This window comes from Prionailurus viverrinus, unplaced genomic scaffold (genome assembly GCF_022837055.1).
Source record: "Prionailurus viverrinus isolate Anna unplaced genomic scaffold, UM_Priviv_1.0 scaffold_38, whole genome shotgun sequence".
NCBI lineage: Eukaryota > Metazoa > Chordata > Mammalia > Carnivora > Felidae > Prionailurus > Prionailurus viverrinus.
This window is the reverse complement of record NW_025927606.1, coordinates 1,663,355-1,680,526: the sequence shown is the minus strand read 5'-3', so window position 1 is coordinate 1,680,526 and position 17,172 is coordinate 1,663,355. Positions and strand designations below refer to the sequence as shown.

The following is a 17,172-nucleotide window of genomic DNA, read 5'->3' as shown; positions in this document are numbered from 1 at the left end:
AGAGCACCTTTGTGAGGGGCGTTGGGCACAGCAGCTAGAAAGGCCCGGGAGAAGCAGCTCTTTCTGCCCCAGAGGCGGCCGGCTGTCGTGTGGTCTGGCCCTGGCTTACGGGCTTCCCCCTGGAACAGAGGAAGGCACGCGCGACCTATGTTCCTCGGCCTGAGAAGCCATGGCCAGGCCCCACCCCAGCCTCCAGATGACCAGATCATTGACCTGGAAACAGTCCCTCCCGTTTGAGATCCACTTCAGGTGAATAAAGAGATGCACACAGGGCCTTTGGAAGGCTGTCTCCACGTGGAGGGACCTGACAGGTGAGGTGTGAAGGACAGATACACTCCGAGAAGCAAGCGGGTCCCAGGCAGCACCTGCTCCATTCTGGGAGATCTGAGGAAACGGTTTCCACGCTCCTTTGAAAAAGTCGAGTCAGTTTTTGCCCTTTTCTGCTCTGCTCTCAAGTGAGACAGGTAAAGATGTCTCTTAAAAGCACAGACACCTGGTTTAGCATTGAATTTTGTGCTGGAAGACGTGACCCGGAGGAGAAAGTCCTCCAGCAAAAAGGCAGGAGGATAGGAGAAGGGGCTGTGGCCGGGCGCCTGAGGAGCCCCCGCTCAGGGTAGCCGCACGTGCGCCCTCCAGCAGAGGGGGCCGCCACAGATGACGTGTGCCCGAGGCCCCGGTGGTCTGCGGATGGTCGGCATCTCGAAACGGCATCCAGCCCTTGCACAACCGCCAGCACGGGAATCAGAAGGTGGTTCGAGAGCCGTCTTAGCCGTTAAAAGAATAAACTGGGGGTCCCTGGGTGTCGCGGTCAGTGAAGCGTCTGATTCTTGACCTCAGCTCAGGTCTTGATCTCAGGGTGTTGAGTTCAGGCTCCAAGCTGGGCTCCTCCCTGGGCGTGAACCCTCTTTTAAATAGACAGATAGATAGATGATAGATACAACCCGCAAGCCGGTAAGGGAAAAAAAAAACAAGAAACGGTTCTTAGCAATGAAAACATCATAAGCTTAGCCCAACTAAGGTCAGAATAGATGCACACACGAGCCGGAAGGTTAAGGCACGGGACTCTCCTGACACCAGTGCAGAGGGAACAGGGGAGGGAAGTACGAAACAGTGGGAGAAATAAACCGAAATGTTCTTTAGCCGAAGAAAGATTTGACTTCGCCTGGAGAAAGGCTTCAAAGGCGAAACCAACGGAAGCGTGTAAATCCGTGGCCTTCCCCCACAGTGACCGTGACTTCCTGAACGCCTTTCGATGCAGCAGCAGCAGCAGCAGCAAAACTGAAGTGCTTGGCACACACCTAATGAGCCGTCCAGTGCCCGGATGGACGAGATTCTAAAAGGTTCCTGAAAGAAAGAGGAGAGGTCTGAGTAAAAGGTCACGCTGTGTGCTATAGCTGCGGGGTTCAGTAGTATAAAGAGAGTTCTCCCCCTGGTGAGATATCCTGTCCCTGATGGCGCCCGGCAGGGGAGGGGAGGAGAGGGGAGCAGCACGGAGTCCGCGTAGCAGTGCAGCGGAACAGAAAGTTCTGAAGCAGGTGGGAATCCGCAGCGAGAGAGTAACTGCAGAGGGAGGGAGGACTCGCGTAGGATATGCGGTTTCGAGGCGCACCTCCCTGCCGAGGGAGCCCCAGGCCAGTCGGAGATGTAAATGTGGGAGGAAACGCGAGAGAATCCGAGGGTAATTCAAGAGAGTGTGCTCTCCCACCCGTAGTGTCGGGATGGGGGGGGGGGGCGTCCTAAGAGACAGACCCTGAGTGGAGGGAGGAACCTACTCCTCTGCTCCCCGTTGGGGTGTCGGGTCCTGGTTCGTACAGGGTCCAGACGCGCCGTCCGCCGGGAGCTCTCTGAGGAGTACTCCTCCAAGTGCAAGATCAACCCATGCGTATTGAGTAGGAGTAGCTTTTGTAAGGCTGCCAGACGGCCTCTTAAATGCTCGAAAGCCCGTGAGTCCAGCTGCCCCCAAGCGGAGTTGATAAAACAGAAGATTCTTTGCCTTTCGGTGATGTTTGGGGACGGACGCCCAGCTTCGTCCTACTTCTAAAAAGGGGAAGGGAAGTCGCTAGGACAGTGCGGCTTGTGCCCCGGTTGCTGGGCAGCGGCCCGCCCTGCCAGCCCTCAGGAGGAGGGGCCTGCCCACCCTCCCGGGGCCTTACGTGGCCCCTCGGTGCTTGTCATCCCGTGACCCGCACACGCCTCACCCCAGACACCACATAAGGGGAAGGAGACCTGTGACGACACAGGACCGCAGGTAAGAGGGCTGAGGACAGATGCGCCCGAGGAGCCAGCACAGGCGACGGGACGCTGGAGAGGGGAAGACACGTCAGGGGAGAGCAGAGAGAACGCTAACCAGGTCCAGGGCTGGTCCGCCCGGGGGCCCGCCGCTCCGTCTGCGCTCGCACCACGGCAGACCTCCCCCTGCACACCAGCGGCCAGGGCCGGATGATCTTACTGGGCACGAGACAGTGGAGCGCAAGTGAGGATTCCTTCCCTCCCCTCTGCCACCTCTAATCTTCCCGGGGAGCAGTGTTCTCGTCTGCCTTACCCCGCAGCCCCAGGAAGCGCCTGGCTTGCACCTGACTCGGTTTCCAAAATGTTTATTCTGGTTCTCACACCCCCGGCCCCCAGCAGCAATAGGGATTGCTAAACTCCCTTCCCCTTTATCTGAGTCTAATCCAACCAGTGTCCCAAATAGTCCTAAAACTTAAGGACTCTAGTCATTTTCAAAAACAATTTTTGAAGGCGGCAGGGTCCCAAGGGAAGCCTCGAAAGAAACCCTACACACAGCCCCAGACAAAAGCAAGAGGAGGAGGTTACTGGGTAGGTGAAGATACAGTCACTTCCCAAGGTCGTTCTTTAATGGCTGCTGCCTACCTGCCCCCCTTCCCCCTCTTCTCTCCCAGCTGAGGGAGGGGACAGCATCCTCACCTAGACTGGCTTATATCGTCTGCTGTCCTTGCCCTCTAGTGATGGCTCAAATCGATGGGGCTTTTTTATCTTTTTTTTTTTTTTTTTTTTTTTTTTTTTAGGATTTTTTAAAAGTAATCTCTACCCCCAGCATGGGGCTTGAACTCACAACCACAATTTCGAGAGTCACACGCTCTACCGACTGAGCCAGCCAGGAGCCCCATATTGGGCTGTTTTAAATGCCGTGAAAGTTGTAAAACGTGGCCCCGAGTTTTTCCGACACTCCTCCTATTGAGAGAAGTGTCCGTTGTGTCCGTCCCTTGAGTCCAGGCTTTGGGACAGCGTGGTTAATAGGCTGTGGCAGGAGTGACCGCCAGCTTGCAGGAGGAGGCCGGCACCGGCTGTCGGGGCCCAGCCACCACGTGGTGAGGAAGCCCCCGGCTGCGCAGGGCGAGGCCCACACGGAGAGGAACTGACCTCACCCCCTCACCAGCCTTGCGGGAGCACCACCTTGGAAGGGGGGTCCCTTGGCCCCAGATGCGCCGACTCAGCTGTCGTCTCCTGGGGCAGAGACGGGCGCTCCGCTGAGCCCTGCCCAAATCGCAGGCGGGAACGAGACGGGGGATTTTTGCCGCTTCAGGTTTGGAGGGTGATCTGCTGTTCGGAGTAATCAGTTGTATAATGTTCGTATTGTGCTATTCGTATATAGATTCTACGTATTCACACGTGTCATCGAAGGTAAAATCTGTAAACACAAGTTACATGCGTGGATAAGCGAATGCCGAATTTCACTAAGTCCTCACTACCGCTTCTGGGGGGGCCCCTGTTCACAGACCGCAATCCACCTGCTCTCAGCCCCCCGCTGGTCGGTCGTGAGGTGGAGTCTTAGGCACTGATCACAGACTACGCCAGCGCCCTCTGTGCGTCTTCCGTGCCTGTGGCCCGTCTTCACCTGGTCACCCGAGGCGTTTTCCAGAAGGGGAGCGGGGGAGGTGTGATCTCCCCGCCGCATGCCGGAGGCCTGCTCAGTCCGGAAGCGTGCGGGCCCGGGTGCCGTGGCTCTGTGTCCAGACTTCCTGCTGCCCTCGGAGCCCGTCTGCGCGTCACTAAGCAGCTCCCCCCACCTGTGGCGAGCCCCTGGTGTGATGGGCGCCGAGCCAGCGCGGCCTCTGCTGCCTGGAGTCGCCCGTGCCTCGCGGCATTGGTAGGCGAGGGGGCAGCGGCGGCCCGTTGCTGGTGTGCGGCAAAGCCCCTCTGGACCCCCCGGCCCCCGGGGGCCCCAGCCACTTGGCCGGTCTCTGTCGTCATCTGGGTTCTCACCAGAGACCGCCTGGACGGCCTTGCAGACAGGCGCACACTCCGTGCCTCTGGCGGGCCAGGATTCCTTCCTGTGGATGGAGCCCTTTGTTTTCGGTGTCCCTAAATCACAAAGGTTAAAATGGGAGCTGACCTGTGACCATGTAATGTGGACGCTTTGCACTGTGGATGGTTTGGAAGCAATAAACTCAGGCCCCAAGTGCCGGGTTCTGAGCAAACCACACACGCCTCCCCTCCTCAGAGGGCGGGTTAACTTGTTCAGCCCTCGGAAGGACCCCACGAGGCGTGTACCCTTAGGCTCCCCGTTCCCGTGTGGGGGAGACAGGGCGAGGCCGGACCCGTCCCCTGGGGACACGCTGCTGGATCCCCTTTTGGCCACCAGCAGGGCCCCGGGGGGGACCCCAGAGAGATGACTTGGTGGTTGAGGCGTGTGGTGGTGAAGCCGGGCACACGGGACTGGCAGCGAGTGCAGCTCTGACGTGGCGCAGCTGTGCCTTCTCAGGTGACGCGCCTTCCCTCTCCGTCACCGGAAGCTCTGCACGGCCTTTAGTTCACCTAAGCTGCCCACCAGGGCTTCGAGAGACTTGGTCCTACCAGCACCCCCGCCACACGGGTGGGGAGGCCGAGGCCCCGGGAGCAGAAGCGCCTGCCGGCACTCACGGGAAGAGGGAGCGTCGGGACTTGAACTCGGGCCCTCTGACTCCCGCCCTCTCGGCTACAGCCTTCGCCATCTGCTTCTCAGGAGCCCTGGGGTCTGTGCGTACAGGGCCCTCTCTCGGGACCGGCACAGCTGTCTCGGGGTAGGGTTTGAGGCGGCGTTGGCTCCCTATTTTTTACCTTTCCAAGGTTGGTTGGTTTTAAACAACTCCTGTGATTAGGAAGAGACCTCCTTGGTTTAGTTTGGCCCTTTCCTCCCTTAACACAGATCAAAGGGCCTGACTCCTCGAAATCGGGTTCATGGGGGCACGTCTGCTGTCCACGATCTGGTGGCATCGGTTTCCGTGGGTTTGCCGGCTGCTGTCCCAACACAGACTCCGCGCGGTGAACGGCAGGTGGCGCTGCCGCCCCGTGGAGAAACGGTCGGGGTCGCTTCCTGGGGCCGGCGGCCGCCTCTCCTCTCCGAGGAGGGTCCCCTGACCCTCCCCCTGGGGAAGGCACCCTGGCGAAGACCCCTGGAAAGCTAACCGGAACCCCCTCGCCAGGCCTCCGGCCGTTCGGACAGAGATGGCCCAGCCCTCCCTGCTGCACGTGAGCCGTGACCACGTGGGATTGCAGCAGGGCCCAGAGACGTGTGCTGCTGCATGGCTTGCTTTGGGGGGATTTCCCAATACAGACGCGTCTTTACCCTTTTTCAGAGGGTATCTGAGGACCTGGCTCGCTTCTCTGTGGCCATAAGCCCCAGACACGGGAGGACACGTGGTCCCTGCACCCGCCATGGCGTGATAGTTTTAATAAGATGCTGGGAGAGGCTTGTCACTGTCTCTCCCCAGACCACTGTCCCGAGGCCACCGGGTGTGGCCTACACCTTCGCTGCACAACCACGCAGAAAGCCTACACTCTGAGAGTTGGAGCGGGCCCCTCGCCGACTGTGCTCACAGTGGGGGCTTCCTGCCTCCGCTCGGGGCCCAGGGGTGCCCCGGCCTTGGTGGCATCTCCCCGGGATGTCGACGCAACCCCAAGGGTCCTGGTGCTGCAGACCCGTGATGACCGGGGTGTAGGTGCCACTGAATCTAGTCCCAGGCGAGGGCAGACACACGCAGGTGCCCAGTGTCTGTGGTGGTCTTCCTGTCACACCTGTAGACGTCCCCATCCCTGGAGCACACGCGTCAACGTTGGGAAAGGCCTGTGGTTTGCCTCAGTCCTGAAATCCAGCCGTGTCCCTTCATGAGTGGGCAAGGCTTCTCTGCCGGAGACAGCCAGCAAAGACCTCCCTCCTTGAAACAGCCCAGAAGATTCCAGAAGCAGAGCGGAGAAGCGCAGGGGGCCAGGGAAGTGAAGGGGGCTGCCGTGGGGGGTGTGGGGTGGAAACCCATGAGATCCAAGTCTGTTACACCAGAAGGGAGCTGGATGTCAGAGATGTGAGCTGGTGCTGCTGGGCCAGTCTCCCCCCACCCCATCCGCATGACCCACACCCCCGGTGCCAGGCACGGGGTGTCCCGAGACCCCAGCAGAGGCTGCTTATGGACCGCACTTCAACTCGCCCCTTTTCACCAGGCTGGTGGCTGGAGGAAAGTGGGTGCCCGGGAGCCATGGAGCACGGTGCTTTAGGGACATGGGCTTTGCGTCTGAGTCCAGATTCCAGCTGTTGTCAGCAGGGTCTGGAGCAAGCCCCCTGACCGGTTTCTGCTGTGCAAGGCAGGAGTCGTCCTAGGACCTCCCTAAGGGAACCCCAAGAAGGACCAGGCGCGTGTGGGAAGGGGGTTGCTTGCCCGGGCTCCCCTTCCCTCCGTGGGCCCTCGGCCCTCGGCCCTCACCGCTGCTGGTGCTCAGAGCCGCTGCCTTCGCGGGGCAGGAGGGGGCAGCAGAGGCCACTCTGAGCCGACCTCACCGAGGCTTTTCTCAGGAGCCCAGAGACACTAGAGGAGACTCTCAGACTCGGCACTCGCCAGGACCCCCTGGAAATCTGTGAAAATCCTGGGTCCTGCCTCCAGAGAGTCGAATCGAGTGGGTGTCAGCCCACCCCCCGCCGACCCGCCGATCTGTGGTTTCAGCAGACACCCCAAGTGTTTCTGATGAGGGCGGTTCCACACTCAGAGTCACCATCAGAAATGCGGTCGCAGGGCTCAGGGGTCTTCTGGCCTGGAGGTTAGGAGGTCCTCCGTGGGAAGGGCGGACAGTCCGTGCTGGGGCGCGTGCTAGAAGATGGGGAGCTCAGCGGTTCCCGAACGGAGTGCTCGATGGGAACCCCTGAGCAGAGGGCCCTTGCATCTTGAGCGGCACCCACCCCCACCTGCCCCCCTGGATCTCTAGGAAGCAGGGTAAGCCACGCGTGGGTCTCGTGGTCACTCCCGTCTGGGCACCACAGAGCGAGGTCATTCCGCTTGCTCCCGAAGACCATCATCTCATCAACCACTGCCCTTCACGGGTCATGAGGACAGATAAGGAAACTGAGGCTCAGAGGCGATGCACCTTGCCCGGGTTAGATGGTGGCAGAACAGGGACTCTAGCTCTCTCTGTCCGCTCCCTCTGGGATGCCTGATGGCTGCTGGGAGCCTGGAAGCCTGGGGAGCCAGGCCCTTGTGGACCACCCCCTCCTTGTCCCCAGCTGTCCAGCCCCAAAGGGAAGAGAAAACTGGGACGGATGGGCTTTGGTGGGCCAGGCACCTTCCCCCATCAGAAGTGCATACCTGAGTGCCTTCAGGCTGGGGGGCCCAGATGTGGATCAGAGGCGAGCTCCAGGGATGGGGTGACGCCTGCCCGGCTGGGCCTGCAGTTTCCTGCTGCCTGGGACCGGGCCGCCAGGAGGCTGTTGGGCGCGCCCAGGACGCCAGCCCCCCCACCCCCAGCAGAACCCTGGAGTCCCTGCGATGTGTGACCCACAAACAGAAACATTATGGCGTAATCCCTGGCCCCTCTCCACGTCCAGGTGTTTTGATATTGGGGGGAACTCATGCACTTAGGGTCCAGGACCGCCCCCCTGAGGTATGCTCACGGGCGTCTGGATTAATTCTACCCAGGAGGCTGTTTACATGCACAGCGGGGGTGGTTTGACACCCGGCTCGGAAACGCCTTTGCAGTTTAAGATTGTAACCTGCGTACGCACGCTTTTGTGGGGGTGCACGTGGGAGCTCCGTGGCCCCTGTGCACATCGGGGCTGAAATGGGCCCTGCGGGGGCGGGGGGGGGGGGCACATGCCAAGCAAGCCCGTTCTGTGAGTCACCTGTAGCAGCAGGGCGGTGTGCAGTCTCGAACATGGGTCTGGAGACAGTTTTGCTGCAGTGTTCAGGCCCTTTCTGGGCTGGGATCTCCTCGCTGGGAAGGCTTTTCTCTCACCCCCAGGCCCCTGGTCAGACTGGGAGACAGAGGCCAGGCCCCATCCTGGGGCTCCCTGGCCGGTTTTCCTGCACAGTCCCCTCTGCGCGCCTCCCCCGCAGCCAGTCCGGGTCGGGTCGTGGGAGCGCTGGGAGGGCCTGTAGAGACACAGGTGTCCTCGGGGAGGTGAGCAGGAAGCGGGGCTCACCTCCGCCCCGGCCTCTGGCCCAGAGGCGCCAAAGCCAAGCACAGCCGGCGCGCATGAGGTCTCTGGCGCACCAAGGGACCACATGAGTGGGCGCGGAGGCTGGAGCCACGGCCGGAGACTGGGGAGCTCGCTGGCTGGGCTGGCATTGGGTTTCTCCTAATCAGCCCCGCTTCCCGGAGCCCTGGTCCTAATTGGGGCGCAGCCTCCGCGGAGCAGCGCGGGAGGGAGGACGAGACCCTTTCTCGCCTGGGGAAGTTGCCTGGATGTGAACGCAGCCCAACATTCCTGCGCTGGAGGCCCGGGGGATTTTCTCCGGCCGGGCCTCGTTTTCTCGGGCACCGGTGGCTGCCCCAGTGGCCTCCAGCCCAGGAGGACCGTGCCTCCTCTGCTCACCAGGCACCCACTCCCGCAGCGCAGGGCCAGGCGCGAGCTGGAGACAGAGGGCTGTGCCGCCAGGGAGACCCCCGGCCCCCGACGCTCCGGCCCACCAGAGCCCCAGGGTGAAGTCGCCGGCCTTTTCCTGTACCCTTTATCTCACTTTATAGACAGCGGTTCGTTTGGGACATTAATTGCCTGGGCGAGTTTGATAATTTTGATGTAACCGAGCACTGGAGAAATTACCGTCACGTCCAAAATGTCAAATTTGAGAAGAACCAGGTTCAGAGGCTCGCGACCCCACGACGCGCAGAAACTGCGGTGGGTCCTGGCATGGCCGCCCGACAATGGGACTTTATTATGTTTGTTTTCTTAGGTGGGCAGGGACGGCAGTGGAAAGAGGGTGGTCGGCTGGAGACACAGGTTTTTAAACAGTGTTCCCCACCCCCCAGTGACTCGAGGGGGAATGTTCACGAATGGAAATGTTGGTCACCTTGCTCTCCCAGCAATGGCCCTTTTCTGGCTTAAATTTTACTCACTTCTCAGTTGGGGAAAACCAAGTGTGGAACACCAACCAAGACAAAAACAACAACACAAGCCCCACGAAAAGCCTTAAAGTTGCCTCACAATTTATAACAGCCTGACTAGGGGACCATTAAAGTCTGACACTCGCAGTAAAACTCCCTTTGGTGGCAAAAGAAGGTGAAAAAACAAAAGCCAACATATCGCAGTTCTACTTTTATATATGTGGTTTTCCCTGGGGGAAGAAAGAAGAGTACAGTTTTTCTTTCAACATTTGGTTATTTCTTTAAAACGAGAAATGACATTGAGAGCGGCAGAGGCTCTCCTTAAAAACAGAAGCCAAGAGAAATAGCTCCTCGTGTCCAGATTTCATTTCAATGTGAAGTGAAGGATGGAAAGAGGAGGAAGAGAAAAGAGACAGAGAGAGAGAAAAGGGGGGAAAAAGTATTCAGAATCCCCCATATTTTAAATACAAAACAAGTCTAGAGGTTCCAGGCTGGTTTCTGGGTAGATTTTGGGGTTTGGAAGATATTCTACAATCCCAATCCCGATAAAATACTCATGCGATTTTATTTCTGGTTGATACAATGTTAAAGGCCATGTACAAATGTTACACATTTTTATTTTTGTTCTTTTTTTAGGAAAAAAATACACAAAAGGCAAAACATCCTCAAATTGTCATTTTCTACAGTGCAGAAGGAAATTTAAAATACGGTCACAAATGCTGCACCCCAGCAGCCATAATACTAAAAAAAAAAAAAAAAAAAAAAAAAAAAAAAAAAAAAGGAGGGGTAGTCCTTCATTTTATATATATATTTATATAAACATATGGAAATTTGTTTTTACACAGATCGGACTTTGTTTCAAATTTACAATGGGTCTCTAAAAAAAAAAAATTCTATGCGGCAAATATTGCCAACAAAGTTACACCATTAATACTGATAAACGGAGGAGCCTATGCGGTGTTTCGATTGTCAGGGAAAAGAGAAGAATAAATAACAGAATGAGCCTTTTGCTATAGTTTAAAAAGTGCCTTAACCTTCCTGTGTCACCGCGATCCTGAATCCGTGCGCTCACCGGCCTTCCCTGCCCCCGCGCCGTGCCAGGCTCCCCTCGCGCTCCCACGGGGCACGCAGTACAGTAGAGATCGTAGAGATCAGGAGACAGTCGGGTCTCATGAGAAAAACCCCCGCCGAAAAAGTCGAAATGCAACTCGAGGCAAAACCAAGAGGACTGTAGAGAAGGCAGAGGAGGGCGGAGGGGACGGAGCCGATCCCTGCGTCGTCGTCGTCGGGGCTCCTTCTGGTTTCCTTTTGTACGAAGAACAGTGGCTTCAGAAATGCAAGTCCGCGCCAAGGTCCACCTGCGGTCGCCAGAGGGCTTCTGAGATGGGGAGGGAGACGTGATTTCTTGCCCCCCCCCCCCACCCCTGGAAACACGGCTCTGAGAGGAGACTTGTGTGTTCTAAGACATTCTTTCCAAAAAAAAAAAAAAAAAAGTAAAAGTAAAAAGATAAATACTCAACCAAAATATAAAAGTATTTGATAATGATGGTCTCACATGTTTGCCTTTCTTCCGAAAGCCTTCCCCCACCTTCGCCGCTGGAGGGAAGGCGGGGAGAGACCTCAGCTGCTTTCTTGTTTGGGTGTCGAGGGTTTCCCCCAGCACAGCACCTTCTCAGCCGGCTTCAACTGGTTCAAAAATAGATTTTTATTTACCAACAGCTGCAGTCAGACCAGGCCCCTCAGCCACCACTTGTTAATTTTTTGAGGGAGTGGGTGCCGCCGAGCTGGCTCTTCCTTTGCCTTGGGGACTCCTTTCCAAATAATCCGGGTGGGGAGGGGTCAGACCCTTGTCTTCTGCGTACGGTTATACCTCAAGAATAGAGCAGTTTCTGCGACGGGTTCCGGGTCCCCGGGCCAGGCCGCCCGTGCCCAGAGGGCCCCGCGGGCTGTGGTCTCACATCACGCAGGGCTTGATGTCTTGGTAGGTGACCTGCTGGTGGTAGTAGGAGCCGCTGCCCGCCGAGTGCATGGACGAGGGCGCCATGGTGTTGAAGGAGAAGACGAACTCCTTGCGGTCACACATGCCAGGCGACTGGGAGTGATACCTCGGGATGCCTGCGGAGGAGGGACAGGAGAGCAGGGAGCACAGCGTTAGGATGGGGCCCAGGGCTCCAGGAGGAGAAGGCCACCTCCAGGCCCCGGGCGCGGGGGGCCCACTGCCTCCCTACGCCCCACCGAGGTGCCAGAGTCCCAGAGCTCTGGCCTCAGGCGGGTTCGGGTGGCCCGGGGGTTCGGGCCGGGCTCTGTGCTCCAGCAGGAGATCCCGGGACCCCAGTGACAAGCACTGTTTCCTGGGTGCCGCGGCCTGGGCCTCCTCCGCCTCCGTCACCAAGTCCGGGGCTGGGGCTTCCTGAGGCCACAGGGGAAGGGGTGAGGGGGCCGCCGCGGGCCAGGAGGCCGCAAGGACAGCCTGGCCTCCACCTCCAGGGCCAGCCCAAGGCCCGTGCCCGGTGCCGGGGCACCCGCCTCCCAACCCCAAAGGCTGCGAGGCCCTGGTACATGACGACGACGGGAGGCTTCTCCAGGGGAAGAGCCCCTTGGAGAAGGGCCCCCCGCCTCCCCCCGCCCCAGGGTGAAGAGAGGCAGCCAGAGTGGGAGTCTGAAGCAGGGCGATCCCCGCAGAGGGGTGGCCCTCCAGCCTCCAGGCTGGCTCCTGCCTCCCTCGGGCGGCTGACAGCTGAGCCCTGACAGGCCCCGCGTAGCTCCTCCGAGCCCTTTCCAGAACCAGACCCAGGGAGGCTGGCGGGTGCCAGAGGAGGGTGCCGGGCGGGAAGCTGTTCCCCCTTGGAGGCGTCCTCCTTGGAGGGGTGAGGAGGAGGGTATCTGGGGAACAGAAAGCCCGGAGCTCTGAAACAAAGAGTCTGTGGGGCCTGCACCTCTAACTTGGTCTGGGCCTGGCCACAGCCCCTGTGCGCCTCTGTCACCACAAAATGTGCCCCAACCCGACATTCCCAAGGCCAGGCCTGGTTCCCCAGGAGCCCAGCGTGCTGGGCCTCTAAACACCCGGCCCAGGCAGCTTGGGGCCTAACTGTCCCTCTCGGCCCAGGCAGCTTTCCGGTGGGGACTACGGAGCTGGGCGGCCAGGGCCGGGCTCCCGCTCCACATCCTGGGAACTTGCTGAGGTGTGTGAGGGGGCTGAGGACCCAAAGGGATGTAAAACATCGGGGTCTGAGTCTTTTTTGGCGAGGAAGGGGCCTACTTGGCCAGGCTGGGGGCTACCAGCAGTGGGGAGTTGGAACCGAAAGCGAGAAGCAACAATTATCGTGGCCCAAATTGCCCTCCCCCCTGCGCTCACCCCTCAAAGTGGGGGAGGTCCGGCCAAGACGTAGCTTGGCGAGCCGCTGCCTCCCCCAAGCACCGGGGCCGGCACCCCGCAGAAGTGGCCGAGAATTCTCGCCCGGGGCGGTCGGCGGTTTGGGCGCCTGCTCTCGGGAGCAGCGCGCCGATGGATGTCGGAGGCCCCCGGGACCGGGACAGCCCTGGTCCCCCCACTCACCTTGCAGCTCGGCTGGGGCGTTGTGACTGTTCTGGTGTAGATACGGCTGGTCCAGGGAGTGCGTGGAGAGGCTGCCGGACAGGGGGTTGGCCGTGGGGTTGCAGGGGGACAGGGGCTGCTGCTTGATGTAGGAGGCGCCGCTGTTGAGCGCGGCAGAGGCTGAGGGCGGCCAGGCGGCCGTGGAGCCCGAGTAGACTGCGTGCGGCTCCATGACCCCGCCGGCGGCCGCAGGCAGCAGCGGGGAGGCCGGCACGGAGCTGTCGTGGTGCGGGTACTCACCGGCCGCGGCACCGCCACAGCTGCCCATGTACGAGTGGCCGCCGTTGGCGGGCAGGTGTGGCACCGAGTGGCTGGGCAAGGCCATGCCGTCCACGTTGCCCGGCAAGTGGCCGTTCATCATGCCCAGGCCGCCCTCCAGCGCCAGGCTGTTGGGCGGGCACGAGAGGCCGCCCGCGGAGCTCTGGAAGCCGTAGGTGTCCGGGAGGTGGTTGAAGCCCAGCCCGTTCATCATGCTGTACATGGGTTTGAGCGCCTGGCATTTCCTTCGGAAGCCGCGCGGCCGCCGCCGAAAGGAGCCCTCCTCGAACATGAACTCGCTGGCCGGGTCGATGGTCCAGTAGTGGCCCTTGCCGGGCCGCCCCAGGCCCTTGGGCAGCTTGATGAAGCACTCGTTGAGCGAGAGGTTGTGGCGCACCGAGTTCTTCCAGCCCTGGTAGGAGCCGCGGAAGAAGGGGAAGCGACTCTGCAGGAACTGGTAGATCTCGCTGAGCGTCAGGCGCTTGGTGGGCGAGCTCTGGATGGCCATGACGATGAGCGCGATGTACGAGTAGGGCGGCTTCTCGGGGCGCCGGATGCCGGCGTTGGTCTTCTTGGCCTTGGACGGGCCGGACGACGCGGGGTCCATGGCCGCGCCGCCGCCGCCGCCCCCGCCGCCGCCGCCGCCGCCGCCGTGCGGTGGCTGCTGCTTCTCGGGCGCCGAAGACATCGGGTGGCTGCTGCTGCCGCCGCCGCCGCTGCCGCCGCTGCTCTGCGCCGCCGACGAGCCGGGAGGAGGAGGAGGAGGAGGAGGAGGAAGAGGAGGGGGGGGAGGAGGGCGAGGGGGAGGGGGCTGCGCGCGCGGGGCTGGCTGCGCCTCTGCCGTCATCCGCGGCCACTGCTCCGGAGCGGGCCTCGGCGCGCCCTCCCCCGGCCGCCCGCCCGCCCGTCCTCCCCGAGGAGCGGCTGGATCCGCCGGCGGTTGGCGCGGGGCCCCCCTCTCTCCAGCTCCCTCCTCCCCCCCCTCTCTCTCCTCCCTCTTTCCCTCTCGCCCTCCCACTAGGGAAGGAGCCGAGCGGAGGCTGAGGGCAGCCTCTTTGCCGCAGCCCCGGCAGAGGCCGCGAGGAAGCCCCCTCCCGGCCCGTGTTTTGGGGGGAGGCACCACCTCCGGGGGCCTGCGGCCGTGCGCCCCCGCGGGGAGCAGCTCCCGGCCCCCGCCACCCGTGGCGCTCGGCTCCACGGCTCCAGCCAGGCCGCCCTCACTGCATCTTCTCTCCGCGGCGTCCCGCGGGCCGGACCGAGACCCTCCAGGAGTTCCCTCCCCTCCCTGCCCCCCTCCGAGCCCCGCGTTGGTGGGCGCTTAAAGGGCCCCCACCCTCGCCGCCCGGGGGCCGCCGGCAGAACCGCCCCGCCTCCACCAACCTGGCGAGCAAGTGTTAATGCGTCCTCGGCCCCGCGGCTCGGCCCCGCTGCGCGCAGCAACCCCCCTCCCCCCCCCCCCCTCGCCTTCCCGGCCCCGAGGCGCGGGCACCCGGGGCCTTTCCCGACGCGTACAGCCCGGCGGCAGATCGCAGACTGCGGCGGCGGCAGCGGGCACCAGGCCGTGGCCACCGCGGGCGCAGCCGGCTCGGCCACGGGTCCCCGCGGCCAGCGGGCGTCCGTTCCCGTGAGGGCCCGCCTACCCGCTCTCCCCGCCCCGGGAAGGACTGCGCTGCGCCCGGGACTTTTTGGACTCGCCCAGAAGCGCGCGAGCAGGCGGGCAGCCGCGGGAGCCGAGCGCGGGCGGAAAACGAAAGCGCAGGGCGGGTCGCGGCCGCTTTGTCTCAGGCGCCGCGGGCCGGGCCGGAGCGAGTGAGAGCTGCCGGGCCTGCGGGGACCAAAACCGCACAGGCTTTCCGGAAAAAGCGGCCCCGCTCATTTCTCATCCACGCACTCAGGCACACGCGTGCGTACACTGGTGCACGTGCAAACCCTGGAAATGAGGATTCCGGACGTGCAAACTCACACCCATTCGTGAGTGCCCACTCACGCACACCTTGCTCAGGCATGTGCGCGCCCAAGGAACGCGCTCGCTCGCGCGCGCGCACACACACACCAGGCCCACGGGGCTTGAAATTCGCACCTACTCTCGCTCACGCGTACGCTAGCCAAGTTCCAGTCTGAACCCACACGCTTCCTAGGGGACCCCCTCCCACACACGCACACGCTGAAAATCCGCCTGGTTGGCCCCGCAGCGTCGGTGTTCCCCGCTTTCCAAGAACAGGTTCCGATTTCTCCTAGATGGTAAAGGCCCTGGCAGGAAGTTTATACGGCTCAACGTAAACACGTTCTGGGGGATTCTTTAATAATAATAGAGAATTCCGCGTGCGCGGGGGGGAGTTGGCCTAATGCCCCTGTGGGTCGGCCTGCCGCCGCCGCGGGGCCTCTGACACTGCGCGCCAGGCCAGGTTCCGGAAGGCAGTCTGCGCGCGGGCGGGGAGCACAGGCCCTGGCGGCCCTCTCGCGCCAGGCTGTCCGCCGCACGGGGCTCGCTCGCACGCTGTCCCTCGCAGTCCCGGGGTGGGGGCTGGGGCTGGTGGGGGCGGCCGGGGGCGGAGGGGGGGCGGTGGGGAACAGTGGCGCCGAGCCTGGGACCGCGCAGGAGCTGGGCGCAGCACACGGCAAGCGGGGACCCAGGTGAGTGCTGTTCGCGCGCTGACTGCGGGGCGCCGAGCCCAGCCTCTCCAGTCGGGGCCCTGGGCCGAGAGGAGGGAGGTGAGGGGTGTTTTTTCGCGGGTCGTCGCCAGGAGCCTGGATGCCTCGCCTCGGCGGGAGCTGGGGCCAAAGACAGATGCCGGGCTCGGAGTGCGCCCGCCCCGCGGCGCTTTTCAAAGCCCGCCGTCCTCTCGGGTTCCTCTGGCTTCCTTGTCCCCCGCTGTTCCCCCCCCCCCTCGCTCAGACGCCTTCAGCCTCGGCCGTAGACGCCTCCTCGTCGCCTTCGGGGCGCCTGGCACCTCCGTGCGAGGAGCTGGGGGCTCGCAGGCGCAGCGTGCCCCGCGGTCCCCGCCTTCCCAGGCCGAGTGGCGCTGCGGGAGAGGAGAGAGTCCCCTTCTCCGTGCTGCGTCTCCGCCCGGCTCCCCGGCCTAGGGGAAGGGTGTGGGGGACGTGACCACGTTGTGTGTGGTTGTTATCTCCGCGCAGGTGGGCGCGCACAGGCAGACCCACCCCCGCTGAACTCAGCCCGGCCGACATCCACAGGCCACGGGCACCCTGAGCATCCCTCACCGCCTCCGGTACATCTGGGCATCCAACACCCCTCGCACAGCTCGGGCGCCCCAACCCTCGCACCAACGCACAGGCCTGCCCACCGCAGAGGACACACTTTCCGTTAAGTGCACGCACCCCTACGCTGCGCATTTGCCCACGCACAGCCAGCCGCGTGTTCACCCGCAGTGGCTCGCGCAGCCCCTCCATTAGCATGCACACGCGTTCTTAATTGTCTCTGGCCCTCTCTCCATCAAATTTCTTTTCTTTCCTTTTCATTTCTTTTCTTTTTTCTTTCTCTTTTTCTTTTCTTTTTCTCTTTGTTTCTTTCTTTCTTTCTTTCTTTCTTTTTTTTTTGGACCAAACAGCAGCCGCAGGCTAGGAGGCCCTAGCGGTGCGGGGAGGGAAGTTCCCAAGAAGGGGTCGCTACCGCCAGCTGCTGGGAGAACATCTGGCTTTCAGCAGAGAGGCCGGTGGGGGAGGCTGTCACACTCCCCAGCCAGCTAGGGGTGCAGCCAGCGCGAACCCAGCGGCTCCCAGAAAACAATAGTAACGCCTCTGTTTTGCTGATGGGGCGCCTTCAAAGAGGGGGGTCTATAGAACTTGAAATCGGGGGACACTTTTTCCACTAGCCCCTTCCCTCCCGGGTGCTCTCCAGTTGGGAGGGGGCTGCAGATGCCATCTTTGGCCAAACCCGTCGATCATTTCCTCCCTCCTGCAAATCAAGATCTTTTAGTGGCTCCTCCGGGGGCTCTGGGGGTGTTTTGGGGTAGGGGAGCTTATGCCTTCCTGGGGAGGAAGTGTGGAGTTGGGGC

General features: G+C 61.7%; 2 protein-coding genes and 1 long non-coding RNA gene across 3 annotated transcripts in view; 1 reads left to right on the top strand and 2 right to left on the bottom strand.

The window, feature by feature from the left end:
- Positions 1 to 9,843: 9,843 nt before the first annotated feature.
- Positions 9,844 to 13,899, bottom strand: FOXF1 (forkhead box F1). Its single transcript, XM_047846148.1, has 2 exons — positions 12,860 to 13,899; positions 9,844 to 11,418 (listed from the first exon to the last, which is right to left on the bottom strand). The coding sequence occupies exons 1-2, from the start codon at positions 13,842 to 13,844 to the stop codon at positions 11,258 to 11,260; spliced, it is 1,146 nt and encodes a 381-aa protein (XP_047702104.1). The 5' UTR covers positions 13,845 to 13,899; the 3' UTR covers positions 9,844 to 11,257.
- A 1,497-nt stretch (positions 13,900 to 15,396) lies between these two features.
- LOC125158777 (putative uncharacterized protein C1orf229) lies at positions 15,397 to 16,450 on the bottom strand. Its single transcript, XM_047846155.1, has 2 exons — positions 16,379 to 16,450; positions 15,397 to 15,928 (listed from the first exon to the last, which is right to left on the bottom strand). Exons 1-2 carry the CDS (start codon positions 16,390 to 16,392, stop codon positions 15,499 to 15,501), a joined length of 444 nt encoding a protein of 147 aa, XP_047702111.1. The 5' UTR covers positions 16,393 to 16,450; the 3' UTR covers positions 15,397 to 15,498.
- Positions 15,724 to 17,172, top strand: part of LOC125158779 (uncharacterized) — a 256,916-nt gene continuing 255,467 nt past the window's right edge. Inside the window, exon 1 of the long non-coding RNA XR_007149488.1 lies at positions 15,724 to 15,790. This is a non-coding gene — a long non-coding RNA (uncharacterized LOC125158779). The remainder of the gene's footprint in view (positions 15,791 to 17,172) is intronic.